The following is a 22,682-nucleotide window of genomic DNA, read 5'->3' as shown; positions in this document are numbered from 1 at the left end:
GGGGCAGACACATCTGTGACAGAGAGACAGGCACTGTAGAGACAGACACATCTGTGACAGAGAGACAGCACATTGCAAGGACAGACACATCTGTGAGAGATTGCACACTACAGCAACAAACGTATCTGTGCGAGGGACAGCCCACTGTACAGATAGACAGCATGACACAGCTACAGACAGCATGACACAGCTACAGATACATCTGTGTTTGAGATGAAAAAGCCAGCGTCCTCCTCCGCTCTCGTCCAAGCTCACTCAGTGAGAGGGGTCCCTGGGGTGGGGTGAGAGGCACGGAGAGGTCAGGCCGCGGCGGAATCCAAATCGGGGGGGAGACGCAAGACACACGTTCCCGGCGTGAGAACGCCTTTGCTGGGGATGAACCGTCTCCCCGGGGAATACAGTGGGGCCAATTAATGGTCCCCCTGCCCCATCCCACGCCCCTGTCCCCTGTCCCAGGGATTCCTCACAGTGACACACCCTCAGAAGCCCACATTCCATCTGAACTGCACACAGCTAAGATTGAATGTATGACAGGACAGGATGCAGTCTCTATCCAGGGAGGACTAGCACACTGAAAGTAGAACAATACACACTAAAACTAGTCAAAATGAAAAAATGGACTACACAAGCATTCACTTTTAATGTGCAGAGCTCGTTACGATCAAGAAACGTGCACAAAGATGGAAGTGCAAGTCCAAAAATGAAAAAAAGAAAAGCCATCAGATATCTTTAATCCAGGATGAATAACAACGCCCACCACAGGAAAGCATGCCACATGTAAGACAGTTTACAGGTGTGTATAAATGTGTATATGACTGCATCTGTGTCTGTGCCTGTGTAATGTGTATGATCTGGGTGACAGCTCCTTGAAGACACCAGGCAGCTGAGTGCAGAGGTGGGGGAGGGGTTTGTTTCTGCATCTTGTCCAACCTGGTGGACAGCACCCTTCTTTGAGTAACGGTGCTGGGCTGCCTCATTCTGAAAATGCACCTGAACAGGGAGAGAATTTCTTTTCTCTCGCTGCCTTTTGATTTGTAATGCACGGGTTACAGGTTTAAACCTAATTAAATCAAAGCAGCATTACACATTTCAAATTCCTGTTTATTCTAGGAATAAAATTAGAAAGGTCATCTTAGTAATAAGAAATGTAATGCTGCCTTGCAGAGAATCTCATCTTAAGCTCTATGATGCAGACATCGGGACTCCTCTGAAGGGGCTGTGAACTGAGGAGTCAGCATATGCACGTCTGCAGGCTGTCTGTCTGGCTGTTTTGCCTTTTATGATCCTTCCAGAAGAGGGAGACCCAGAGCCACTCTGAGCCATACAGCAGCAAGAAGCAGAGAGCTGTGGCACTGACAGTTCTTGATAAAGACAGTGATTAGTTGAGCGGGGTTGAGTATCTCTAGATTTCAACTATCTTTGTCTGCACTCCTGTGCCTTCAAGGACGCTGTAGTGCTCTCTTTGGCTTTTCCATCTCCTCTGACTGAGGTGAAAGCGTAACACAGGGAACATATGGAAAGAAGGATTCACAGTAGCCCCACCTAACATAGTACAATCAACCACATTCCCTAAACATTCAGTTCTGAAATACACTGAGTTCTCTTGCCTCCAGAGAACAGTGACATCTGAAATGTTTTCCCAATGAACAGAACCATTTACAGCCATTTATAATTCAAGTTCTAATAAACCCCACTGAGATCTGTTCCAAATTATTTGGTTCAGTGTAGCCCACCACTGGGGAAAACACATCTTCACAGAGCAAGGACCACTACAATTCAAGTCTCAGAGAGTTTGTATTAACATCATTTTGAGATGCTCATTTAAGTAGTTTTCCATTTGCATCTATATGGCTACCAAGACTTTGAAACTATTGTACTTTCAATTATCTGTGTCCTGTGTCTAACTTGGAAACCTTTTTATCCCCAGTAGTAACCCCCACAGGACAGATGTCTGTGCAAAATTCCAAGAAAATCTGAGAAGGTCATGCTGCAGTCAGAATGCACTCCATCTGATTTCATGCAGTGTGATCCTATTCTTTCACATTCCTTTCCTCTGGCATAGAAAGTCTTCCTACAGTATTGGGTTAAAGTATGACTTTACTGCTGTAACCTGAAAAATACATGCTTCTCAATCCAGGCGATCATTACCCACATGGGGCAACCATAAGCTTCCCAATCCCTTATCTCTGAAGCACCACTCAATGTGATCTTAACACTTGCACATGCTAGGGATAGTGAATGGAAAATAGATTTGCTCCACTAGAAACAGGAATCTGTTTTTCTAAAAAAAAAAAAAAAAAATACAGCATATACAGAATAGTTTGTAATTGTAGTAAATGTCAGGCAGCTCACAATATTGTTAGCTTTTTCAGAGTTTTTCAATTTTCCTGCAACAGGCCATCAAAAATGTATTGTGAAGTAGGCACTGCAAACAGCAATAAATCTAATTCAACATCACCGGAAGCAATCAAAACTGTGCTAGTCACACATGGCTTGATTCTGAGATGGGACCCCTTGGCTTTCGACCAGAAAACACACAGATACATGACTCAGATTTGCAATGCTGCAGTAGTGGGTGTATTACGTTTTTCATTGCAAGTACCAGCCCTTATCTCTGTCCAACCTTCGCACAATGTCCACAATTCTTATTATCTATGGTCTTTGCGCAACAACACACATGCTATGGCCTGCCATAAATGCTTTGGAATTTACAGGAAGCTGTTTCTGCTGCCAGTTTCAACATCAGAACCTTCAGCAACCAGCCCTGGTGAGCAGGCACATTCCGTACTGTTTCTGTCTGAACCTTTACCATGCTGAAATATCACCTGAAATCCACAGGCAGACAGGGAGTTCACCGCTTTACCTTTGGGAGTTGCTGGGCAGAGCTTGTGTCTGCTGGCTTCGGCCAGACGATGCATAAACCTACAGGAGAACTGGGATACTGGGAGACAAATGCAGACCACGTTTCAACCGTGACCACTACGCATGAGTCAACCCAAACACAAATGATTTAGAGACTTTGCACAAACACAGACCCGTTCTGCACCATGACCAAGGATAAGGGAGCCAACAGAAATTCAGGAACAGCAGGCACAGGAGAAACACAGATCAAATCTCACCCATGACAAATGGGAAGGAGACAGGGGAAAAACTAGGACCAATTCATAACTGTAACCAGCAGGTAGGAGTGAAAGCAAACAGCAGTAAATGACAGAAAGGAGAAGCATGGAGCAGTTCATAGCCATAAGCACTGAACAGCCTCCAGCCTGCACTAGGTTCAGCTGTGAAGTAATCACAGTAGCACTTAGGCAAACATTACAAAGGCATTGAATGGTAAAGCCTTGAGTATGAAATATTGTCATCTGGCCAGAAAGAGACTTTTTCTCAGGATCCATGGTAACAATGGCAATGTGTCATTTCAATTTGCCATGTTATTAAAGGCATGTTATTACTCTCTTAAGGGAGTGATACAGTGGTGCAGAGCACAGTAACAGTGCATTGTGACAAATTTAGTATTTCTATGACACAGATTGGACCCCTGCTCTTCAGAACTAAATCAAAGACCAGTTCAGGGAATGCTGGCCCTGAGAGGATGACAGAAAGGTTTTGATCTGGAGCAATGATGGTGACAATGATGTTGATGATGATGACAATGATGGTGTATAGCATTAGCTACCAGTGACAGCAGATTGATGTCTGGGTAGCGCATGGGCACCAGAGACCTCACTGCACATTAGTGGAGGTGGAGTGGTCAGGATTAGTGAGGCCAGTTTATCCAGGGAATGACTCAATGGCTCAGTGCGCCTCTCACCCGGTCTGGCATTCAAAACTCCAGTATGTAGTAGTGTTACTGCATCTCATCTACTCCGTGTTTTCTGTCAAGGGAAGCCAATTCTGGCCACCTGTTAGCCTTAACAAGTGCAGAAGGCCACATACCACGCAAAGGCAGGGGCACAGTGTGTCCCGAAGCCCACTGAGAGAGATGGGGTATTAGGCCTGAAGAGGCTAAATGAAATGTGGAAAGTAACACAAAACTGAACATCTCAATGGAAAACTACTACAGGAGATACTGTATTCCAGAGGCTGGCAGTTCAGGGGTAGGCAAACTTGGGCGGGGGGGTGTTTCTGGAAGAGTCACTGAAAGGGAGGCACATTCCATTATCAATCATGAAAAGGAGTCACTGACAGGAGTGACTCTGTGGGCATGCGTATGACAAACATGCCACTTCTGCCCTTGAGAGTCTGGCATGCTGTGGCCATGGCACGTCACACACAGATGCCAAGTAATAACTCTGCAGGGAGAGGGGCACTATCGAGTGGGGCCACACTGCCTTCACAGAGAGGCTAGGGGGTCATTTACCAGGCCAAGGTCATGAGCAGACATGTACAGGGTAGCCACTGAGGGGTCAGTGGTGTGAATTCTCTCTGGCCTCAAGTGGTACAGTATATTGCCCTTTGCCACAAAACATAACAGCAAGCCTTAGGTGGGAAATATAACATTTATCCGTGACATTTATCCGTTTATTGTGGACATTCTGCCAGCAGTATAGACCACACAAGGTGTTCACAATGAGTATACAAAAAAAAAGAAAATTAGAACTTTAGGAAAAAAAATTGTGTGACGATAACATACAAAGCAAATAAATTGCTGACATTGCTGTTACCGCCATGGCAAAATAAAAACATCAGGACATTTCATCCACAGCTATTTAAATCTCCCAGAATGGAGGGCTGAAAATAGCCCTAAAACTGTGATTCAGGACAAAAAACAACAGGAGTTTCTGAAGCTAGGTCAAGAATCCAACAGAACTTCCGACTCTATGCAGCCATAGATTGTGCAAAGAGGATGCAGAGCGTGTGTGTGTGTGTGTGTGTGTGTGTGTGTAGTGTGCTAGATTCATAGTGACAGTGTATGTGCACATCTCTGTAAGGTAGAGTGCATGTCTGTGAGTGTAAATAATAAAGCGTATCCATCTGTGTGTTCCCGTGCATGTGCATGTGTATGCATGCGTGAGATGGAGTTGGACCGCTTCCTCTCTTCTTCAGGACCTCGGTTCTTCAAGGTTGGCATTCTTTGACCATTAAAGTCAGCTGCGTGACCAGAGGCGGCAGATGCAGAGGCATTACCCTCGAACCCGAGAGTCTGGCCTCCAGATGGGCGATCACAGGGTAATGAAGAGCCCAGGAATGAGATTCTGTAAATCAGAGCACAGCTGCAGCATGCTGGAAAACCAGAGAGAGCCTCCACCTACTTCCAAAGAAGTGCTACTGGACTGGACAAGCCTTCAGAGTCCACGCAGGAAAGATGAGGACAACCCCATAACACAGCACACAGCACAACCGGAGGAGATGAGCTTCATGATACAACGTGACAGGAAGCGGTCTGAGCTTAAGCCCACCTCAAAAACAACATGCGCTTCAGCTTGATTTCGAAAGAACCATTTAGGCAGTGCTGTTGCTCATCTCCATTTGGTATGACCCATTGCCTCCAGCGCTGGGACACCGAAACTCCCTCCACGCCCCAGCTGAACTTCCCAGGAAACAGGAATTGCACTCTTCTGATTTCCCCTAGAGCTTCAGTGATGTTAAAATGGAGTCACAACACAGACTTCCACAAGCTTAGCTGGAATTCACTATGGGGCAATACACGAGAAACCCAATGAACCTGAGTCCAGCACTGAATGACCAACTGCGGCATTGAGTCAGCCAAACTGACCATGGGGGCAGTGTCATGGTCACTGGCGCTTGTGTCACACTTCTAGAGTAAATAAAACCAACTACAGCTTCCAACTCCAATGCACTTGGAAAATGTAACGCATCACCATTTTCCAGAATGACACAACATCTCAAAGTAGAACAGCTACCAAGGGATGAGAGTAGAAGAGACAGACAGAGGGAGCAACTGAGCAAGATGAGAAAGAGGGAGGGAAATTTTTCAATACCTAACTGACACTATTAACCTGTCCCTCCTGTCAACCTTCAAATTTCCCACACCTCAGTGGTGGCAAAACTCCCCTTGTTTCATTGCTACACGGTGTGACACCCAAGGGCTTCTGGGACATAGTTCACAGAGGTTGTACATGAAAACCATCAGCTTAATGTAGAATGTAAGGTTGCAACACACCCGGGGTGGGACAATGTCGTACCCATCTGATGTTGTGGTGTTACACAGAGGTGTAGTTATCACCTTACAACAGAGTTAATATGACGTTGTACATGGGACACACAACAGTTGGTCTTCTGTCATTCATTTGATGATCCTTAGAGTAGTACAATGTTTAGCTATGGCCACACCTGCCTATCACATTTGCCTCATAATCAACTAAATCAGGTTTGTACAGCCTCAGGCATTCATTCCTTTCCCCAAGGAAACCACGGTGCAAGTCTAGTGCCTCAAATTCCATACTCTTTGCCTCTGGCAGCAGCTAAATTGAGGATGGGGTCCACCTGATCCGTTCAGAAATGTAGTACTGGCATTCCCACTAAGCTGGCCACCATTCATGGAGGAACAGGGTATTCTGGGACCCACACTGCCGTGCAGCTGTTATTGTCTGGACTGTGCTGGAGTGCAAAGGACATTTATAAAACAGGCTCACGCTCTGAGATCCCACAGGCAACCTTCAGATAAATGCAAATTTCAAAAAAGATGAATACATTCATAGGGAGTTATGCTGCATATTTTCCACGTGCTGTAACCCGCGCATAATGAAATTGGCTATGGGTCAAGTGATTGTTTCAGCATGAACAGAATGGACAAGCACCTGTATTTTCCATGCTGTAATTCTTACGGGCTCATTAAAGAGGAAACACATTCACTTCCTTTGCAATGCTGTAGTTCATGAGCCACAGTACTGACAGCACGTAGAACCACAGAATATTCGTATTCCGTACAAAGAACACGATGCAGCAGGTTTTTGTATCAGAGAGGAAGAGTTATTTTTACAGCTACGAATTATATTGGCTAGGTTTCTGTGCTTACTGACAGACTCTGCTGACACAACCTGTCTTTGACCACAGATCCCTGCTGCGCTTACAAGCAAATACAAGATTCAGCATGCACTGCTGTCACAAGACTTCACAGGCCATGTTTTTTTGAAAGTGTATGCAACAGCAGGGAGATCTGAAAAGAAACTACACATCAAACAATACCTTGTGTCTCAGCCACCAGAAAGCAAGCAGGTTTTGATCCTATAGTGTCTGTTGTGTGTGTGTGTTTGTGTGTGTGGGTGTATGTGTGTAGGGAACCTGTAGGGTACACATTGCCATCTGTTGATACATGTGGAACACAGTCCCAGGTGACACAGGCTTTACTGCTGACAGGTGCTGTGTACTCAAGGTAGGCTTCCTGATCTGTGATGATGGCAGCACCTAGGGGCACAGCAGTGTCACCTGAGCAACACTCCTCTCTCCCCAATTTCACTAGATCTGAAATGTTCTAACCACTGTGTAACAATAATTTAAAACTTTAAATACTGAATAGACATTCAATTCAGGATTTTTAAGAGAGCAGAAGCTATCTCCTTCATGTGGAGGGGGAAGAATTCAAGTTAAAATTTAATCATACATCTAAATTTAAATTAATATAAGCAGTCCCCACTTTATGGTGATCCATGCTTATGACATTTATAAAATGGCCTAATTACTTATTGTACACAAAGTCCTCATTTAAGGCAAGAGGCTGGGGAGTGAGAAAGAGAACTGGGGAAAGAGCCAGAAAAGGTAAGTAAGTTTAAAAAGTCTAAAGAGGCAGTTAAGTTTTTTTTTTCTTCCCACCGGGAGTCCTTGGCTTCGTTTGTTGTGCTGTCTCCTATTCTTTTAGTTTGTTGCCCTCATTCAGGGAGTCCATAAGGCACATCTGAAGATTTACTTGTTTTATCCTTTGTGTGTACAGTGTCTTCCTCACCCTGTAAGTAAATACCAGCCCAATAACCATGTTTCTTGGTGTTCTTGATTTTCTGTCATTCCCTCACTATCATTCAGTGTGTCAAAATGTTGAATATTTATAATGTACTCTATTGCTATATGAAAGTATACACATGTATAATATTGATATCTTTTGAATATCGGACTTATCCCATATTTATCTGTTTTCACTGTCTGTCTCTCCACTTGTGAAAACTTTGATTTGATTTCTAATTTGTGTTCAGGAGTGGTGAATCTATGGGATCACAAAATTCAATTCATGCCAATCCAATTCAAGACAGGGTTTCCAGGAAGGCATTGTGTTTTAAAGGCGGGGACCACTTGTATTCTTGATCCAAATACATATTTCCCACACCCTCCTTTCCATGATGATTCTATCATCACTTTTGAATGAATGGAGGAAAGATCACGTGTGTAATGGACAACAGTCCATGCCGTTTAGACATATATACATACACCGTCAGAAATATCTGTGTGACACAAACAGAAACGCAAACAAACCGAATACACAGTATCTAATGTATATTTATACCAAGACAAATAAATGTTGGCTCTCCATACCTGGCATATCAATAGAAATATCAAATTGCCCCTGTGAGGCAGCAGACTTGGCAACCATATGCACAAGCACCCTGTAAACAATTGTCACATGACAACCCAGCCAGAGCTGAGCCTAATCTAGCGGAGGTGAGGGGAAAGCCCCACAGAGAGGGAAAACGAGACGCCCGTACCTCCAGCGATCTTCCTCAGCAGCTGTTGCCTGGCAATGAGTCTGCCCAGACGGTACCCCGAGAGCCTTCTGCGGGGGTGCAGGCTCAGGTAGAGGTCCGGTGTCTCTTGGGTCATAGTGTCCAGGACCTCACTGTCCGGAGTCTCCCCTGGGACCTCCTCGAACATCATCTCTCTTGAGCCGTTTGTCCCACAGAAATTACCCTCCCGCACGTAAGCGGGACCCAACACGCACCTCTCGCACCTCTCTCACTCTGTTCTGCCCACAGAGGCCCCCCCATCGCGCAAACACAGGCAGCCAAGTGTCGTAAACTGATCCCGGGAGGAGTGGCACTTCGCCCTCCTTGATCATGTGACCAACCCATCAGCCAACGGCACAAGAGCGCAGGGGAGCTCTGCCCACCTGCCTGAGCCAAAGCCAAGGACTGTGAAAGCTTTTGTTGGTTTCTCAGGGCTGGAGGGAAATATAAATACCAATGAAATAGCTGTGGACTGAGTAAGCAGAGAGTAAGGGTGGGGGGGAGCAGTCATAACAGGGAGAGAAAGAAAAAACCAGGAGAGAGAAAGAAAGAAAATGAGTGACAGAGAGGGAGGGATAAAGGGAAAGAAATAAAGAGAGAGAATGAATGAGACAGTTAAGAGATAGGGGAGGGGACCAGAGCGTCCCATGAAGCACCTCCTCAGGATGAAACTAGAACAGTGTGCTCTGGCAAGATGTGAGCAAGGTCAGCAGACAGCAGACACAGCTGAATTCGCTATACCAAACCCCAGGCAGTTCTTGCTTATTAATTCACATCACGGTGGAGCTGCGCTTTTCCATTACTGGCAAGACCTAACACATCTAAAAATAATCCCAAGTGCATTAGCATTAACATATCCGTCCAATATATGCTGTTCATGTTGCTGCTTATATGTATCAATTCATTCCTCTAATCCTGAGCCAGTTTAGTATCAACACAAGTCCTTTGGACTGGAATTTTCATTGCAGTAGTGGCCCAAGTTCTGGCATCCATGAAACGGTTAAAAACACACTGGTGTTATTTGTTCACAATGGGACTGATTACATACCGAAACAGTCAAGTCTATACAAGACTATGAGAGCAAACACATTTCAATTCAACCTGTCACCTCAAAAGTTTCACTTGCAGCAGAGTTGTAGAAGAGGCAAAGTCTCCACCCCCTGCAACTTTTAAATAAAGGCCGTGCCCTGACTGCTACCGCTCACGCGTAGCACAAAGCCCCGTTGCGAAGGCGGAACTCACTGGCACACGCGTGACCGCACCCGCCGAGCACAGCAGCCTCCTTTCTGAGTGAGTGGCACGCGGCGACTGGGGCGAGGGCCCACAAAGAGTGCCTTTCAGTGTCCGCACTTCCAGAGAGAACGCCCTTTCTTTCCCCGTCTGCCTCCCTTCTCTGGCCCCAACAGCCCCACCAGCCCTGTTTACAGCTGTTTGCTCAAGGAGTGTATGCTCAAATGTGCTGTACATTGAAACAATTTCACTCATGGGCTGCTTTGAGTCATTTCTGCAGCATCATAAATGTGTTTCTCCATCCATAGACTGTTGTGTTCGTGTGGTTTGGCAGCAAGGTTTACTACCCCTGTTGTAGTGTGTGTGTGTGTGTGTGTGTGTGTGTGTGTGCGCGTGTGTGTATACACACACACGTATATAGTCCATGTATGTAATGCATATATTACGTGACAGTGTGACTGAAAATGTAAAAATCTTTGGTTACACACTTAAGGTAATTTTTATTTCAAATAGATTGAATACTGTAAATCCATATGGCCTATTATTAATAGGCTGTCAGACCCTGTATGTAATGGTGGGTATTCTAATATTACCACTGGCTCTACATGCCATCCAGTCCCTTAAATTCAGAGCAGTGTTGCATGTGATGGTAACCAGTGACTAATACACATTCAAACACACATACACACACACACAAACACACACACACAAACACACCCATCCTCAGGGTGATGCTGAGGGATAATGGCATCTATGTGCTGAGTGCTTGTGCATACCTCCTTATCCTCTCCCCTCCCTATCAAAGTCAACAAAACATAAGTTAAAGATTAAACGTGACGTATAGCCATTACAGCAACCACTCTTTTCCCATGGCTTAAAATTCAATACGCTGCAGGCCTAAAGATTATATGAATCAATTTAAAAATACAACTTGGTCTCTGTTAGTAAAGCCAACCAGTCTGTCTTACTAAGATGACCATGTGCCATTATAGTATCAAAGTCTTATACAGTAGAGAACAAGAGCTGAAATTTCAAACTGCTCTATGAAAACATAAACTCCTCGCTCCATCACTTATTCATATCAAAATCCAGGTCTTACGGTAGAATGCTCATTCCTAAAAATGTACTGATGTGAAAGTAGAGTGAACCGCCAACACGCTAGCCCAAGGTAGCTTCAAAACCTTCCCCTGGGATGTGCCCTGCACTCCCTACAGAAGTGAGCCCTTTTGAAACAGTGCTGACTGTGCTAGGAGTCACTCACCCGCCTTATCGGCCCCCACCTACAGAAACATGGCCTGTTTTTAAAGAGCAACCCTGCACATCCGTTCAATGCAGGTGCGCCGCTCTGAAAACACAAAGCCAAGGCTAAGCGTTAGGGTGAATGTAGCGCATGTTCATCGATCTGTCAGGAAAGGGTGACTTATTTGGTCTGTGCTTCATAAGCCTAAAACACAACTAAACAATCTCCCTCGGACTGATTTCCAAATAGTCTTTTAAGAAAACTTCACGCATCTTAGCTTCCTATGACACATAGGTGGTAAATGATAACTGTAGTGATGGTAAAAGGTAAAGTATTACTACTCTCTGCAGGGTAGAGCTGTAGGTGTCCTTCACTAATCTAATGTAGTTGCATAGCATATGCGCCCATCCAGGGAGACCTATATACGGTAGCTTACATTTTACTGACTACCCATTCATACAGCTGGACATTTACTGAAGCAACGGAAGCAATGTATCTTGCTCAAAAGTACAACAGTGGTCTAATCACTACAATCTGAAACTGCAACCTGCTGGTCAACTCTGGCTCCCTAGCTACCATATCGTTCTTCCACCCTCATGAAGGGAGGGAAGGCAGGTTTGCCATTCAGGGGAGTGCTCTGTATGCGTGTGTACGTTGGGGTGTGCACAAGTGTGTGTTTGGGCTTGTACGCATGCGTGTAACCACTGTTCTCAGACCCGTGGAAACTGTCCCACCACATCCATTTAGAGGCTGAGGGCGACTTACTCGGACAAATGAAATTTAAGATACAGATTTTGCAAGGCTTAGGCTGGAAGGCCGTACCAGGGGGATATGAGAACAAATTAAACCGAGACAATAAATCACCCACCGTTTCGAGCTGATATTTACCAAATGGATATTAAACAGGATTATGGCTGGCGCTTGGCATTTGCTCGCAACGCACTTTCTGGAGAAAGTGAAGTCTTGGCACTCTTCGTGAGCATATATTGCACTGTGTTAAAGCACAGCCAAAAATAAGATATGGATTGCAGAAAGCATCATAAATAAAACTGCGTTCCTTTGCCATGGGTTGAGACTTTTACATGGGGGCCAGGCAAAGAGCAGCTGAGTAAATGTTTAGACAAAGCCTGGTGTGGACTGCTCATTTTCAGGTGGGGACTATCTGTCTCCAGCACTCCCAGAACCCGTTCTCTCCTGTGCTCTGTGGGCTGAATTAACACTATTTCTCTTTTAACTTGAATGGATATACTTATATTCTATTGTGCTGGAAGTTGCTCTGGATAAGAGCATCTGCTAAATGCATGTAATGTAATGTAATGTAATGAATGGCCCTCAAAAGGGAGTCTTTGCAGGCCCAAAACACAAGCTTGCACAGGCAAAAAGGCCTCCTACAGCTGGTGGCTCCCAGGTACCGCATTGCAACTACCGGCAAGAGAGTCAAAAGGCTGCTCACAGGGATAATGCATATGGACATGTCTGGGAAGAACCTCAAGGCAGATGCTGCTACCCTCTCTGTGTAAACCCAACAAGTGCTTGCAATTTACAGTGAGGGACTGCTTGACCAAACACTGATCACTTTCCTTGGTCAACAGCCCCTGCTTATTTTGAGTGGTGCACTCCTCAGCAAAAATGTTGTCAGTCGAATCATTACCTTTCAGCCAACAAAATTTATGGGGGAAAAACACAACTGCTGCGTGTTTCAGGATGCCGTACTTTTCCAGACTTTAAAAGGCAAAAAGGGTTTAATGAAAGTTAGGCTGCATTTGCTGACTTGTTGACTAGGCCCACACCTGGTTGCTATGGTGGAATACATCACAAAGACCCTTTGATGCGCTCCTCATTTCCTTGCCAGTTAAACAATGTCGCGGCTCCACTTCTGAGATCAGCTGAGCGACTGAGACGTCAGTGTGACAGGGGCTCTCTTCTCAAACGTGCATTAGCCTCGAGAGCCTCACTTGAGAGAAACCAGAGTCACAAAACTGCAGAATGCACCTCCTGCCGTGCTCCGATGCTTTCCTCTGAAAGCAGTTCACCGAGAGAGCCGGTGACCTACTTTAACGCTCTCCATCCTCTCCTTCCTCCTGCTGGTCGAGGGTAAAAAGCTCCCCACGGAGGGCCAGCAGCTCAAAAAATTCCTCAGCAGAGATGACTCCTGAGCAGGTCTGACAAAGGGAAGCTGCAGCAAAATGTAGATGCAGCGAGCTGTAAAGGTGACTCCACGCCTTTAGGAACAAAGGTGGTCACACACAGACAGGCGGTTTAAAAACACGTCGGCCCTTTATACACTGCAGGCCCCTGGACCAGGTCTGGGGTACATCTCTCCTGGAAAATACTTGGTCCAGCTGTATTTGTCTAGACCATATAAGGTCCTCTGCTGTTTAACACAAAGTATATTAGCACAGGTCCAAGGGGACTCTTCCAGACCCCTGACAAAACACTGAGGCGCACATCCAGAACACAATGTGGGATTTATGTGTCAACAGTGCTAATAATACACCATGTGCCTGGTGCAGTAATGAGTTCCTCTGCAGCAGCTGTAGCAGTGGCCACGTGGCATGCTGTAAACTTAAAGCACACCGAATAAACCAAAGACTGACCGGCATGGCGCTTAAAGAATTGACAACACTGCTAGGTGACCAAGCATCTGTGCGAACATGTATACGCGTGTGTGTGTGTGTATGAGCTCACTTCTGTCCAATAAGGTGATGGTAAGAACAGTGCATTTTGAATTCGCTGACACCTAGTGGCAGAACAGCAGACATAACTATCGTGATGAGCCCGACTCCTGTACAAAGGAGTAAGGATGTCTGGCTCATGGGCTTTCACACTGGCCCATGAGAGAAGCAGCCAAGCAGACTTTTACAGTTCTCTTGAGTTGAGTATCATTCTCAGAAATGGGAATAAATGTACAGCTGGTTCCCTGAAGATGAAGGTTGAATTGGGTGATTAAATATGACCTGCAGTAACTGTACCTTTCCAAGTCCAGGTGTGAGGAAATATCTCATCACCTGTAGGCATGAATGGAAATTCATAAAGATTTACTAGGACTTTTTCATTATGATTTAATAATAAGGCAGAACAAAGCCACAATGGCTTTGCTGCTTGTCTGATAATTTGTTGCTGCAAAGACCCTACAATTGACCCTGTTGCAGTGGGGTGCACAGTGGTAAGAAGAAGGGCTCATAACTGAAAGTTTGAAAGTTCAATTCCCAGCACTGCTGCTGTGCCCTTGGGCAAGGTACTTATCCCAGAATTGCCTCAGTAAATATCCTGCTGTATAAATTGATAACATGTAAAAAAAACTGTAACCTATGTAAATTGCACTGGATAAGAGCATCTGCTAAATATCAATAATATAATGTACTGACCAGGACCAAAAACCATTTACAGCAGCACACAGTGGGCCACCCAAATGAACCTCAGGCCACACATGCGTCTGCATCAAGAGGTGTTGGGGATATATGTAATTACCATATTCTGGTTTATCTATCACACAAATGTATGGCTACAGGTATTCCTGAGAGTCAGTCCAGCCTTTCCTGTTTGAAACCCTTACTGTAAATGTATTCACATGTATGAAGAACTGACTTAACGCTGCCACCAGTCAGAGCCCGCTCCTTGGGGCAAAGTCAAGTGAATGAGGATGGAGTGACGATTAACAGTTTAATCCAGGAAGCACACAAGACTTCTCAACTAATCCGACAGGACTCCAGCCACAATGGGGGTCCCCTCTTCCACGCCCCCCCTCCCTGGGGCTTAAGGACAACTCCATTCTATCCAGACTAATCTCTGAGTAACGAGGCAAAGGCCGTGGCACCGCAAATATGGCACTCATCATTTTATTCCATGTGAGGAAACTCAAAAGATGACACTTCTGTGATCAAGAGTAAATACATTCATCTTTACTAACATGCTAATTCAATATATGTCTGTGAAATGTTGGTGTCTATCAGTCTCTAGATGAGAGCAGACTATTTAGAATTCAAGTGGAGCTCCTTTTAAACTTATGTATATTTTCACAAACAAGATGTCATTGATATAAAAACATTATTCAGCACAAGAACTAAAATCTTCATTTATAAATGGCATGAAAATGAAAAAAAGAATATATCTGCCTTTTTACTTGTATGCTTGTTATGTACTTGTCCTATAAAATGATGCGGGTTTTTTTCAGAACTATTTTTATTTATGAATTCTGGGAAATATGTGGAAGATAACATGTGGCATTGCAATAGCAAATCAGGCTGGAGATGATATATTTATATGTGGCAACACGAAACAACTCCAGTCAGGGACATACCCAGTAAACCAGTGTAACCGCTAACCTATTGTCCCCAAACAAAAATAATATGAATAATAACACAATAGCAGAATGAATAAGCCTACCATATCCAATACAAAGCCACACTCAAAGTAACTGTCTAGTGAGCTGCGATTGCCGGGTCTGGTTTCAGTAGCCACATAAATGTGTCATGTGTCAGCGACAATGAATAATTCAAAACGATCTTTTAAAGCAGACGCGAGCAGCGATCAGCTTCGGAGCTGTAAATACCACAGTGTTACAACATAGTGATATGATCTGGGTTGTGACCGTGTCAGGGGTCCCGTTATCTGTCAGCAGGACAATCTGATTGGAAAGCGCTGATTTCACTCTCACCAGCAGGTTGCAGCCGCACTGAAATCTACACTCAGACGCGAAAACGAAATGTAGGTTATGATTAAAAGAAAATGTGCTTCTTGTTCTCTGCAAACTCTGCAAAGCCATCAAAATAAGGGAAATTACTTACATAAATAGTAGTACAAGCAAAAAATGTTTCTACTTCCAAATAACCCTACAAAACTTAAATGTAACAAATATCGTCTTCCAAAAGTTGTAAATGTTTAAATTATGAGAATGGTATCCATTTTAAATAAACATCAGACATTTAATTAAAAGAATGAGGCTCACGACGACAAAAATGTAAATGGAACTACGCGCGTCAATCATTTAGGTGATGTCATTAAAATCCCGCAGCACGTACAACCTGGTGGTCTGCATTTATTTCTGACTCTGAACTGACCGATCGAAACGAAGGACGTCCGCGGCAAGCAAGAGGAGGATAATCCATTTGCCAAAAAGGAGCGCCGAAGTTGATTCTAGCTCTGGACTGAAGAGCAATTACTCTGCAGTGAAGTGATACTGACCTGCAAGCCGTCGCTCTCTGACATTCCTCCAGAGTAAATCCCAAGCCTTCGATGTTGAGTCCCTCAGCTGCTCGCTAATAGAGCGCCGGAGCTGTAGTTTCGTTGACTTTCGCCTCGTTGTCATTGTACACCGTGACACATAATAGCGCAGCTTCGCTTCCGCTCTGATCCGTTATTTTCCCGATGTAGGACCTTCAGCGTTGCGGCAACAATCGTCACTGCACCTAGTTCACGGCGCTGCGTCACCTTGCAGCGAACACGAACGGAAATTTCTATTACCTAAAAACAAATACATCTCCCTGTAAATGTTTCTTTCGATCTTCTAGTTACTATTTCCTTCCACAAATCCAGTACGTTCTGTGTCTAATTCAGGCGGACCCCACTGTACCGTTCTCAGCTCGGACCAGATGTGTAGTTGTTTGAAGTTTCCACTTCAGTCTCTTGCTTATGCAGCACATAGGGCTCCAGCTCTCTCTCTCTCTCTCTCTCTCTCTCTCTCTCTCCTCTTCTCTCTCTCCCTTTCTCTCTGTCTGTCTGTAGGACACGAGTGCTCACTGTCTCTCTCTCCTCTCTCTTGCACTTTCCATGGTGACATGTTATGGTCCTTTATATATATATAAATAAATTGTATATCTATCTATCTATCTATCTATCTATATATATATATATATATATATATATATATATATATATATATATATATATATATATATATAATCTTTCCAGTTCACGTTTACAGTAGCTGTTTGGTTACACACTAAATCCAGATATTTGAGAAGCGAAAAATCGCAAGGATCTTTTTAGCGTTTTTACTTTTTCAATTACTGTTGCTGAGTGATATATATTTTTGTAATCTGTGATAACAAACTTATGCTCCCAAACATCTGAGGACTTTCTTCATGTCTATGTTATGACAAATAGTTGAACAAACTCTCATCTGTTTATTTGCTTTAGATTCATACACAGTTGAACTTTTCTGTGTGAACCAAAATAGCCAGAGACAACTCTGCAGCTGTCTGGCCTTAGATCAAAACACGATGACCCTTAACCCCTGAAAGAGCCAGACAATCACAATGTTGTCTCCTCACTGCTATTGAATCTTCTTTCATAGTTGCTCTGTATAATGCATGTTTTATTTGAAACAACTAAAATTTATGTACTATCAATACAAAATCACCTGGAATCTTTTCACATTTTCACATATGCATATTTCACACAAACATCCCGATGCCTTTAATCTCCATTTAATGGTGCTTATCTCCAAAACCCTGAAAAATGAAGCCAACAGTCCAAAATATTATGACAGTTTCACATGTACTGTAAATAGAGAAACATTTATGCACAACTTGATACAAAGATACAGCAAGCATTTTCAATCTATATCAAACATCCCCTAAAATAAAACATCCAAACAATCCCTGTCATTCAAGGATTTTGGGAAGCTGTAGCTCTGATGATTGGATCAGTCATCCCACAAACACTATCGCTCAGTCTTTAAAGATGTCCATCTGTGCATTTTTGTCTCCTATCAGTTTCTTAACCATTTTATTCCCTAAGTTTCTTTTTTCCATGAGGTACACCTAATCTGGAGAAAGCCAATAAAACACTGAAATTGAAACTGGAAGAGGTTTGGTGTTCTGATAAGACCAAGCTGAAAGTAGAACCGAAGCATTTCACCAGCAAAGTTTCAATTTGTCCTGCATCATTCCTTTCCAATGACCTCTTGTTCGCATTATCGGACTACGTACACCTAATAGTGCAAGACACATAAATGATACTAAGCTACGGACATTTGCTTTCCTCTCAACATCTGCAGCATAAACCATTGATGTCAGACAAGATTCTTCCTGCAAGTATGCAAAGCTTTAATCAAATCAAGTCTGTGGAAATCAGTGAGGGAGGAGTGACTACACACTCGGACAATGTTTCTGCATGGCCCTGCCCCTCTGGCGTCGCTGGGGCGACAGTGCTGACACACCACTCACTGCTACCCCCTGTGATTTACAGTGCTGCGTGGCTGCAGCGAGATGGTAGGGCAGTAGGGGCAGGGGGTGGTGGTGAAGCAGGACAGAGGAGCAGTCATTGTGCGGTTAGTTTCAGCATCCAGCTAAAAATGTTAACAGCGGAGTTTGTGCAACCCCTGTACCTCGGCGGAACACTCACCCTGGGGCACCATGAGGCAACATCAACCCTCACTGTAGAGTAACTTACATGACTCACATACAGCACATTTCTTTTACAGAACTGATCCCCTGAAATCAACGTCTGCTACAACTCTATCTATGGAAATTAGGGTTAGGGAGCCACCGGCGCTGCTAAGGGTTCAAGTGCTCTCCGGTTTTCTTTTTTTGTTTTTTTTTGAGCTGTACTCAAAAGTACAGCTGAAGTGTAATAAAGTGAATTTTATGTAACAGAAAATATTTCGGACAAAGTACTTATGAACAGGCATGCCAGAATGTGATTTTTTTTTGGTTCAGCTTGATAAATGATGATTTCACAAAACTCTCACTAATAATTCCCATCGATAAAAACTAATACCATTTAAAAATTAAAGCTTAAAACTTGGTGTTCCATTTTGTGTTTGTTTTGACATGCTGCAAAAAACAGGTCAAAATTCTCTGAAGGCACAGTACTAGGTCAGCCAACACAAATGAAGGTCCTTATAGACATGTTGATGAATAGAGGACACCCACAAGACTCTGCAAGACCTGCAAAGGTAAAATGAATAAATATCTAAATGAAATGCGTGTTGAAAAATGTTGAAAAATGGCTGGTTCTTGTCTCTGTCCAATGTAATGAGAGTGGGACAAATAGTAAATAAGTACATTGTCACATGTGGAGTTGCTGAGTGTCACTGGATCTGCACAGAGGAAGATATGAGGGTCTAGCAGCAGGAGGAGGAGGAGTTTGGGCTGTCTTATTGAGGAAGACCACAGAGCAATGCACTTGGTGCCACAGAATGCTTAAAGCTGAAGCTCAGGGCCGGGGTTGGGGGGGTTGGGGGGTTGGGGGAGGGTGTTGGGATGTCTCCCAGGGACACTCACTCCTGTGTTTACATGTCAGGGGCCAGAGGTCAAGGTTAAAAATTTCCCCTCGCTTGGGAATTTGGGAGAGACGCCTGGGCTCAGGTCAGGCACTGGTTAGGCAGCCCTCGAGGCAAGAAGAATGTGCTTGCCTGACCACACAACCACTTTCTGACCGTATGAGGAGCACACAGTGCCCCTACCCAAGTGCGCAACTGCTTCCACACAGAACAGAGACAAAGGGGTTCAGCTGATAATAACCTATCGGCAGAATCCATTTTTATATGACAAACACATTGAAGTGAAAAGACTAGAGCCTCGTGCACATTCCGCAGTTTATAGAATTCATCATAAGCACTTGTACATTAGAAACCACACAATGTTTGTCTATCTGTTCTCGGTTACCATGGATATCCTCTGATAAATACACTGCTATTTGCATCGTGGTGTGGGAGGGAGAGTGACTGAGTCATTTTTTTTTCTTCTGTGGTTTCATCAATATGGATGCCATAAGCCGAGAGCCTTTGAGGACGTTGCTCAGCTGAAATGTCTATATTGTTTTCAAAGTCTCTGTGTCCCATCCACCCACAAACACAATACAGCTTAGGCACTGTGTCCAGAATAAGGAACAGCCAATCAAAATATCAGTGTCTGAATCCTGACCAAGAATACCAGTTCAATATGGGTGTTGTGAGTGGGGATGGAGATACTGTAACATTTACACAATCAATGGACTGGGTATAAAGGGGGGTGTCATTGTGACTTGGGAGGTGCATTGCATATCTGAATATGGCAAAGGATTTATTTTTCTCATTTTAGTCATTTCACCCCACACACTAGATGGTTAGGTTTAGATTCTGTTTCAGATAACTTGGGGCTTTTTTGGACCACACAAAATGGGAAAGCTGTGCCAACAATAACGCAATTCCTGGTGTTGAAAGCTATCCTACATTTAGTCAACCACGTAAATGAATAACAAGTGTTGGCATTTGACCTTTTAACTTGCAGGCTATTAATGCACAAGCCCTCCTCCGTCTTTAAAATAGACATCTGTAACATGATTTTTGGCAATGTCTGACAAACCATAATTCGCCTTAGTCCTGAACAAGTTACAGTAGAATTGTACCTAAATTAGAACAAGTATGAAGTCAGGCCTAATCTCAGTCAATGTCATAGTACTGCCCTGTCTGGAAGGAAATTTTAAAACACATAAGCACGCTGAATATCTGGTCCAACAAACTACATTGTTATCCTTAGCAACACTAACACTGGACCAATACTGTCAAAGAATGCTTCTTTGTGTAGGCATTCTATGGTCTGGGTACTTGTCACCAAACCCTAATTCTAGCCTCACTCATTATGGAAAATTGCTAAAACTGATTCTGAATCAGTTCTGGAGGTCAGAGCCGAATTACAATACCATAGTTTGCATTACCATTGTGGTCTATAAAAGGAATTAATCTACTTGTCTGTTTAATATGTTCTCATTAGGTAATCATCATGTCCTCATGATGGTTTGGGCAATGGATTCTGGACCTATGGGTTCTGGATTGTGGGCCTGAACTTCAGTGGGGCACTGCCACTGTTCCCTTGAGCGGGGCACTTCACCTTAATTGGGGAGGCAGAAATTTAGCTGATTGATCAAGGTAAATTTCAAGTCAAGGAAAAAAAAGTAAGCTAGCCTGGATAACGGCATCTGCCAAGTAAATTCTCAACAACAACACTGTCGTTAGCGTTTCAGCAGTGATTACTTTAATTGCTTTCTAAACCATTTAATAATATCTCAGATTATTATTGTTTGGTTGAAGATTATTATGACTAGACTATGAGTCGGCCTTAGGAACAGAAAGAGGGTAAACAACAGCTAATGGAGAGAGAGGAAATAACATTTAACGTTGAACGCTCCCCTTAAAGTCAGCGGACTGTTTCTTTTGGCAACTTGAACAAACTTTTATCTCTTAGGGAAAAAAAAGGAAAAAAAGATCTCCCCCATTTCTCACTTTACCCCAGTGAACTTGCAGGAACCCACATAACTGCAGTATCTGCACTGAGAGTAATGATACAAGTTATAAGCAATCCCCCCAATGCCATTTTTTTTCTTCGCCATACCTGTGTATACGTGCCCACACGTGTGTGCCACGGTTTGTGTGTGGGTTTGAGTGTCTGTGTGTGCGTCTTTGTGTGTTTAATGCTTCTGTCTGCTGGTGAGGTATGTGTGACAGACAGTCTGTAGCAGGGACCTTTCAGAAACGGGAACAGATTGTGCTCTTCTGATTTTGAACAGTGTTTGGACAAGATGTCCCACCACATTACAGGAGCCCCTAGTTGTCTGAGGGACACCCTCACAGCCAAGCTTGATGGAAACGAGGCTACGGGGAGTTCTCTCCCTTGTCAAATGGCCTGTCTGCAACATGCACTACATTTTCTGACCATACATCCCCAGGCTGCCTTCCCATTTTTCCAGAACAGGCATGTGGTTGATGTTTCTGTTTTAAGGCAGCGTACAGCAGACTACCACATCAGTGATTTTCATTAGACCCGCCCAGAGAATCATCTCGTGTTACACCGAAACAGCCTTTGGCTTTCTATTGGCTGTTTATATTAAGGCTGGTTGTATGTCGTGTGGCTTTTCTTTTCACTCCAAATCTGTCAGTGAAAATATAATTTCTTTCGAGGAATGATAATATCAGGCCAAAGTTAGACCAGAGACAGATACATCCAGTCTCACTCCGCGGTGAATTTACTGCAAACCGCATGAAAGCATGTGAGGTATACAAAGAACTCAACAGACCAAGGCTGTATAAAGCACTCAGGAGATGAGCTATGATGGCAGATGGAATCTCTCCTGAGTAAACACTGGCAGTATATTAGACACAGGGGAAAGTGATGCCTAAAGAGGATGGATCAATTTCAAGTCAATAGGCTTTTTTTTTACCCAACGGTGAACAGTTAGCTCCCCTTATTCTCTTCCACAGTAATACTGATGGCATACTCCATGACAGCCCTCACAGTCAGAGCAGCCAATCCTATCCCAGAAATCTGGCCTTGAATGATGTACATTACCCTAATGCACATATGGCTCTTGTTTCAAGGTCATGTGGCAAAAATAGAAAAAATGTCCAGACTAAAGTAAAATCCGTGTTGGGAGTGGTCAGTGGGGTTATATCTTATGCAGAGAATCATATTTTGCATGTTTGTTTGTGTTAGAAAGTAAACGAACAGTGTGGCCAGCTAAGGTAAAGTCAGCTAATTTGAGGCTGGGCTGTACTGCCCAGCCACCCTTCCCCATGAGTCTTTAAGTTTACTTTAAAATGAACTTTGACCTCATATCGG

General features: G+C 43.8%; 1 protein-coding gene across 5 annotated transcripts in view; it reads right to left on the bottom strand.

Annotated features, from left to right (window-relative positions):
- The window catches only part of stard13a (StAR-related lipid transfer (START) domain containing 13a), an 83,092-nt gene that overhangs the window by 26,096 nt on the left and 34,314 nt on the right, over positions 1–22,682 (bottom strand). The window contains exon 1 of one of the 5 annotated variants that reach the window (XM_036523956.1): positions 16,327–16,713. The exons of 3 other annotated variants lie outside the window; for them this stretch is intronic. In XM_036523956.1, the coding sequence (XP_036379849.1) occupies positions 16,327–16,450 (124 nt within the window). In that variant the 5' untranslated portion in view covers positions 16,451–16,713. Of the gene's footprint in view, positions 1–8,654; positions 8,890–16,326; positions 16,714–22,682 lie in introns of those variants that run through there. One more of the 5 variants, XM_036523955.1, reaches the window with a different exon arrangement.

Source organism: Megalops cyprinoides, chromosome 3, assembly GCF_013368585.1.
Source record: "Megalops cyprinoides isolate fMegCyp1 chromosome 3, fMegCyp1.pri, whole genome shotgun sequence".
In the NCBI taxonomy this organism is placed as follows: domain Eukaryota; kingdom Metazoa; phylum Chordata; class Actinopteri; order Elopiformes; family Megalopidae; genus Megalops; species Megalops cyprinoides.
The sequence above is the reverse complement of the archived record's forward strand: the minus strand, read 5'-3'. Positions and strand labels throughout refer to the sequence as shown.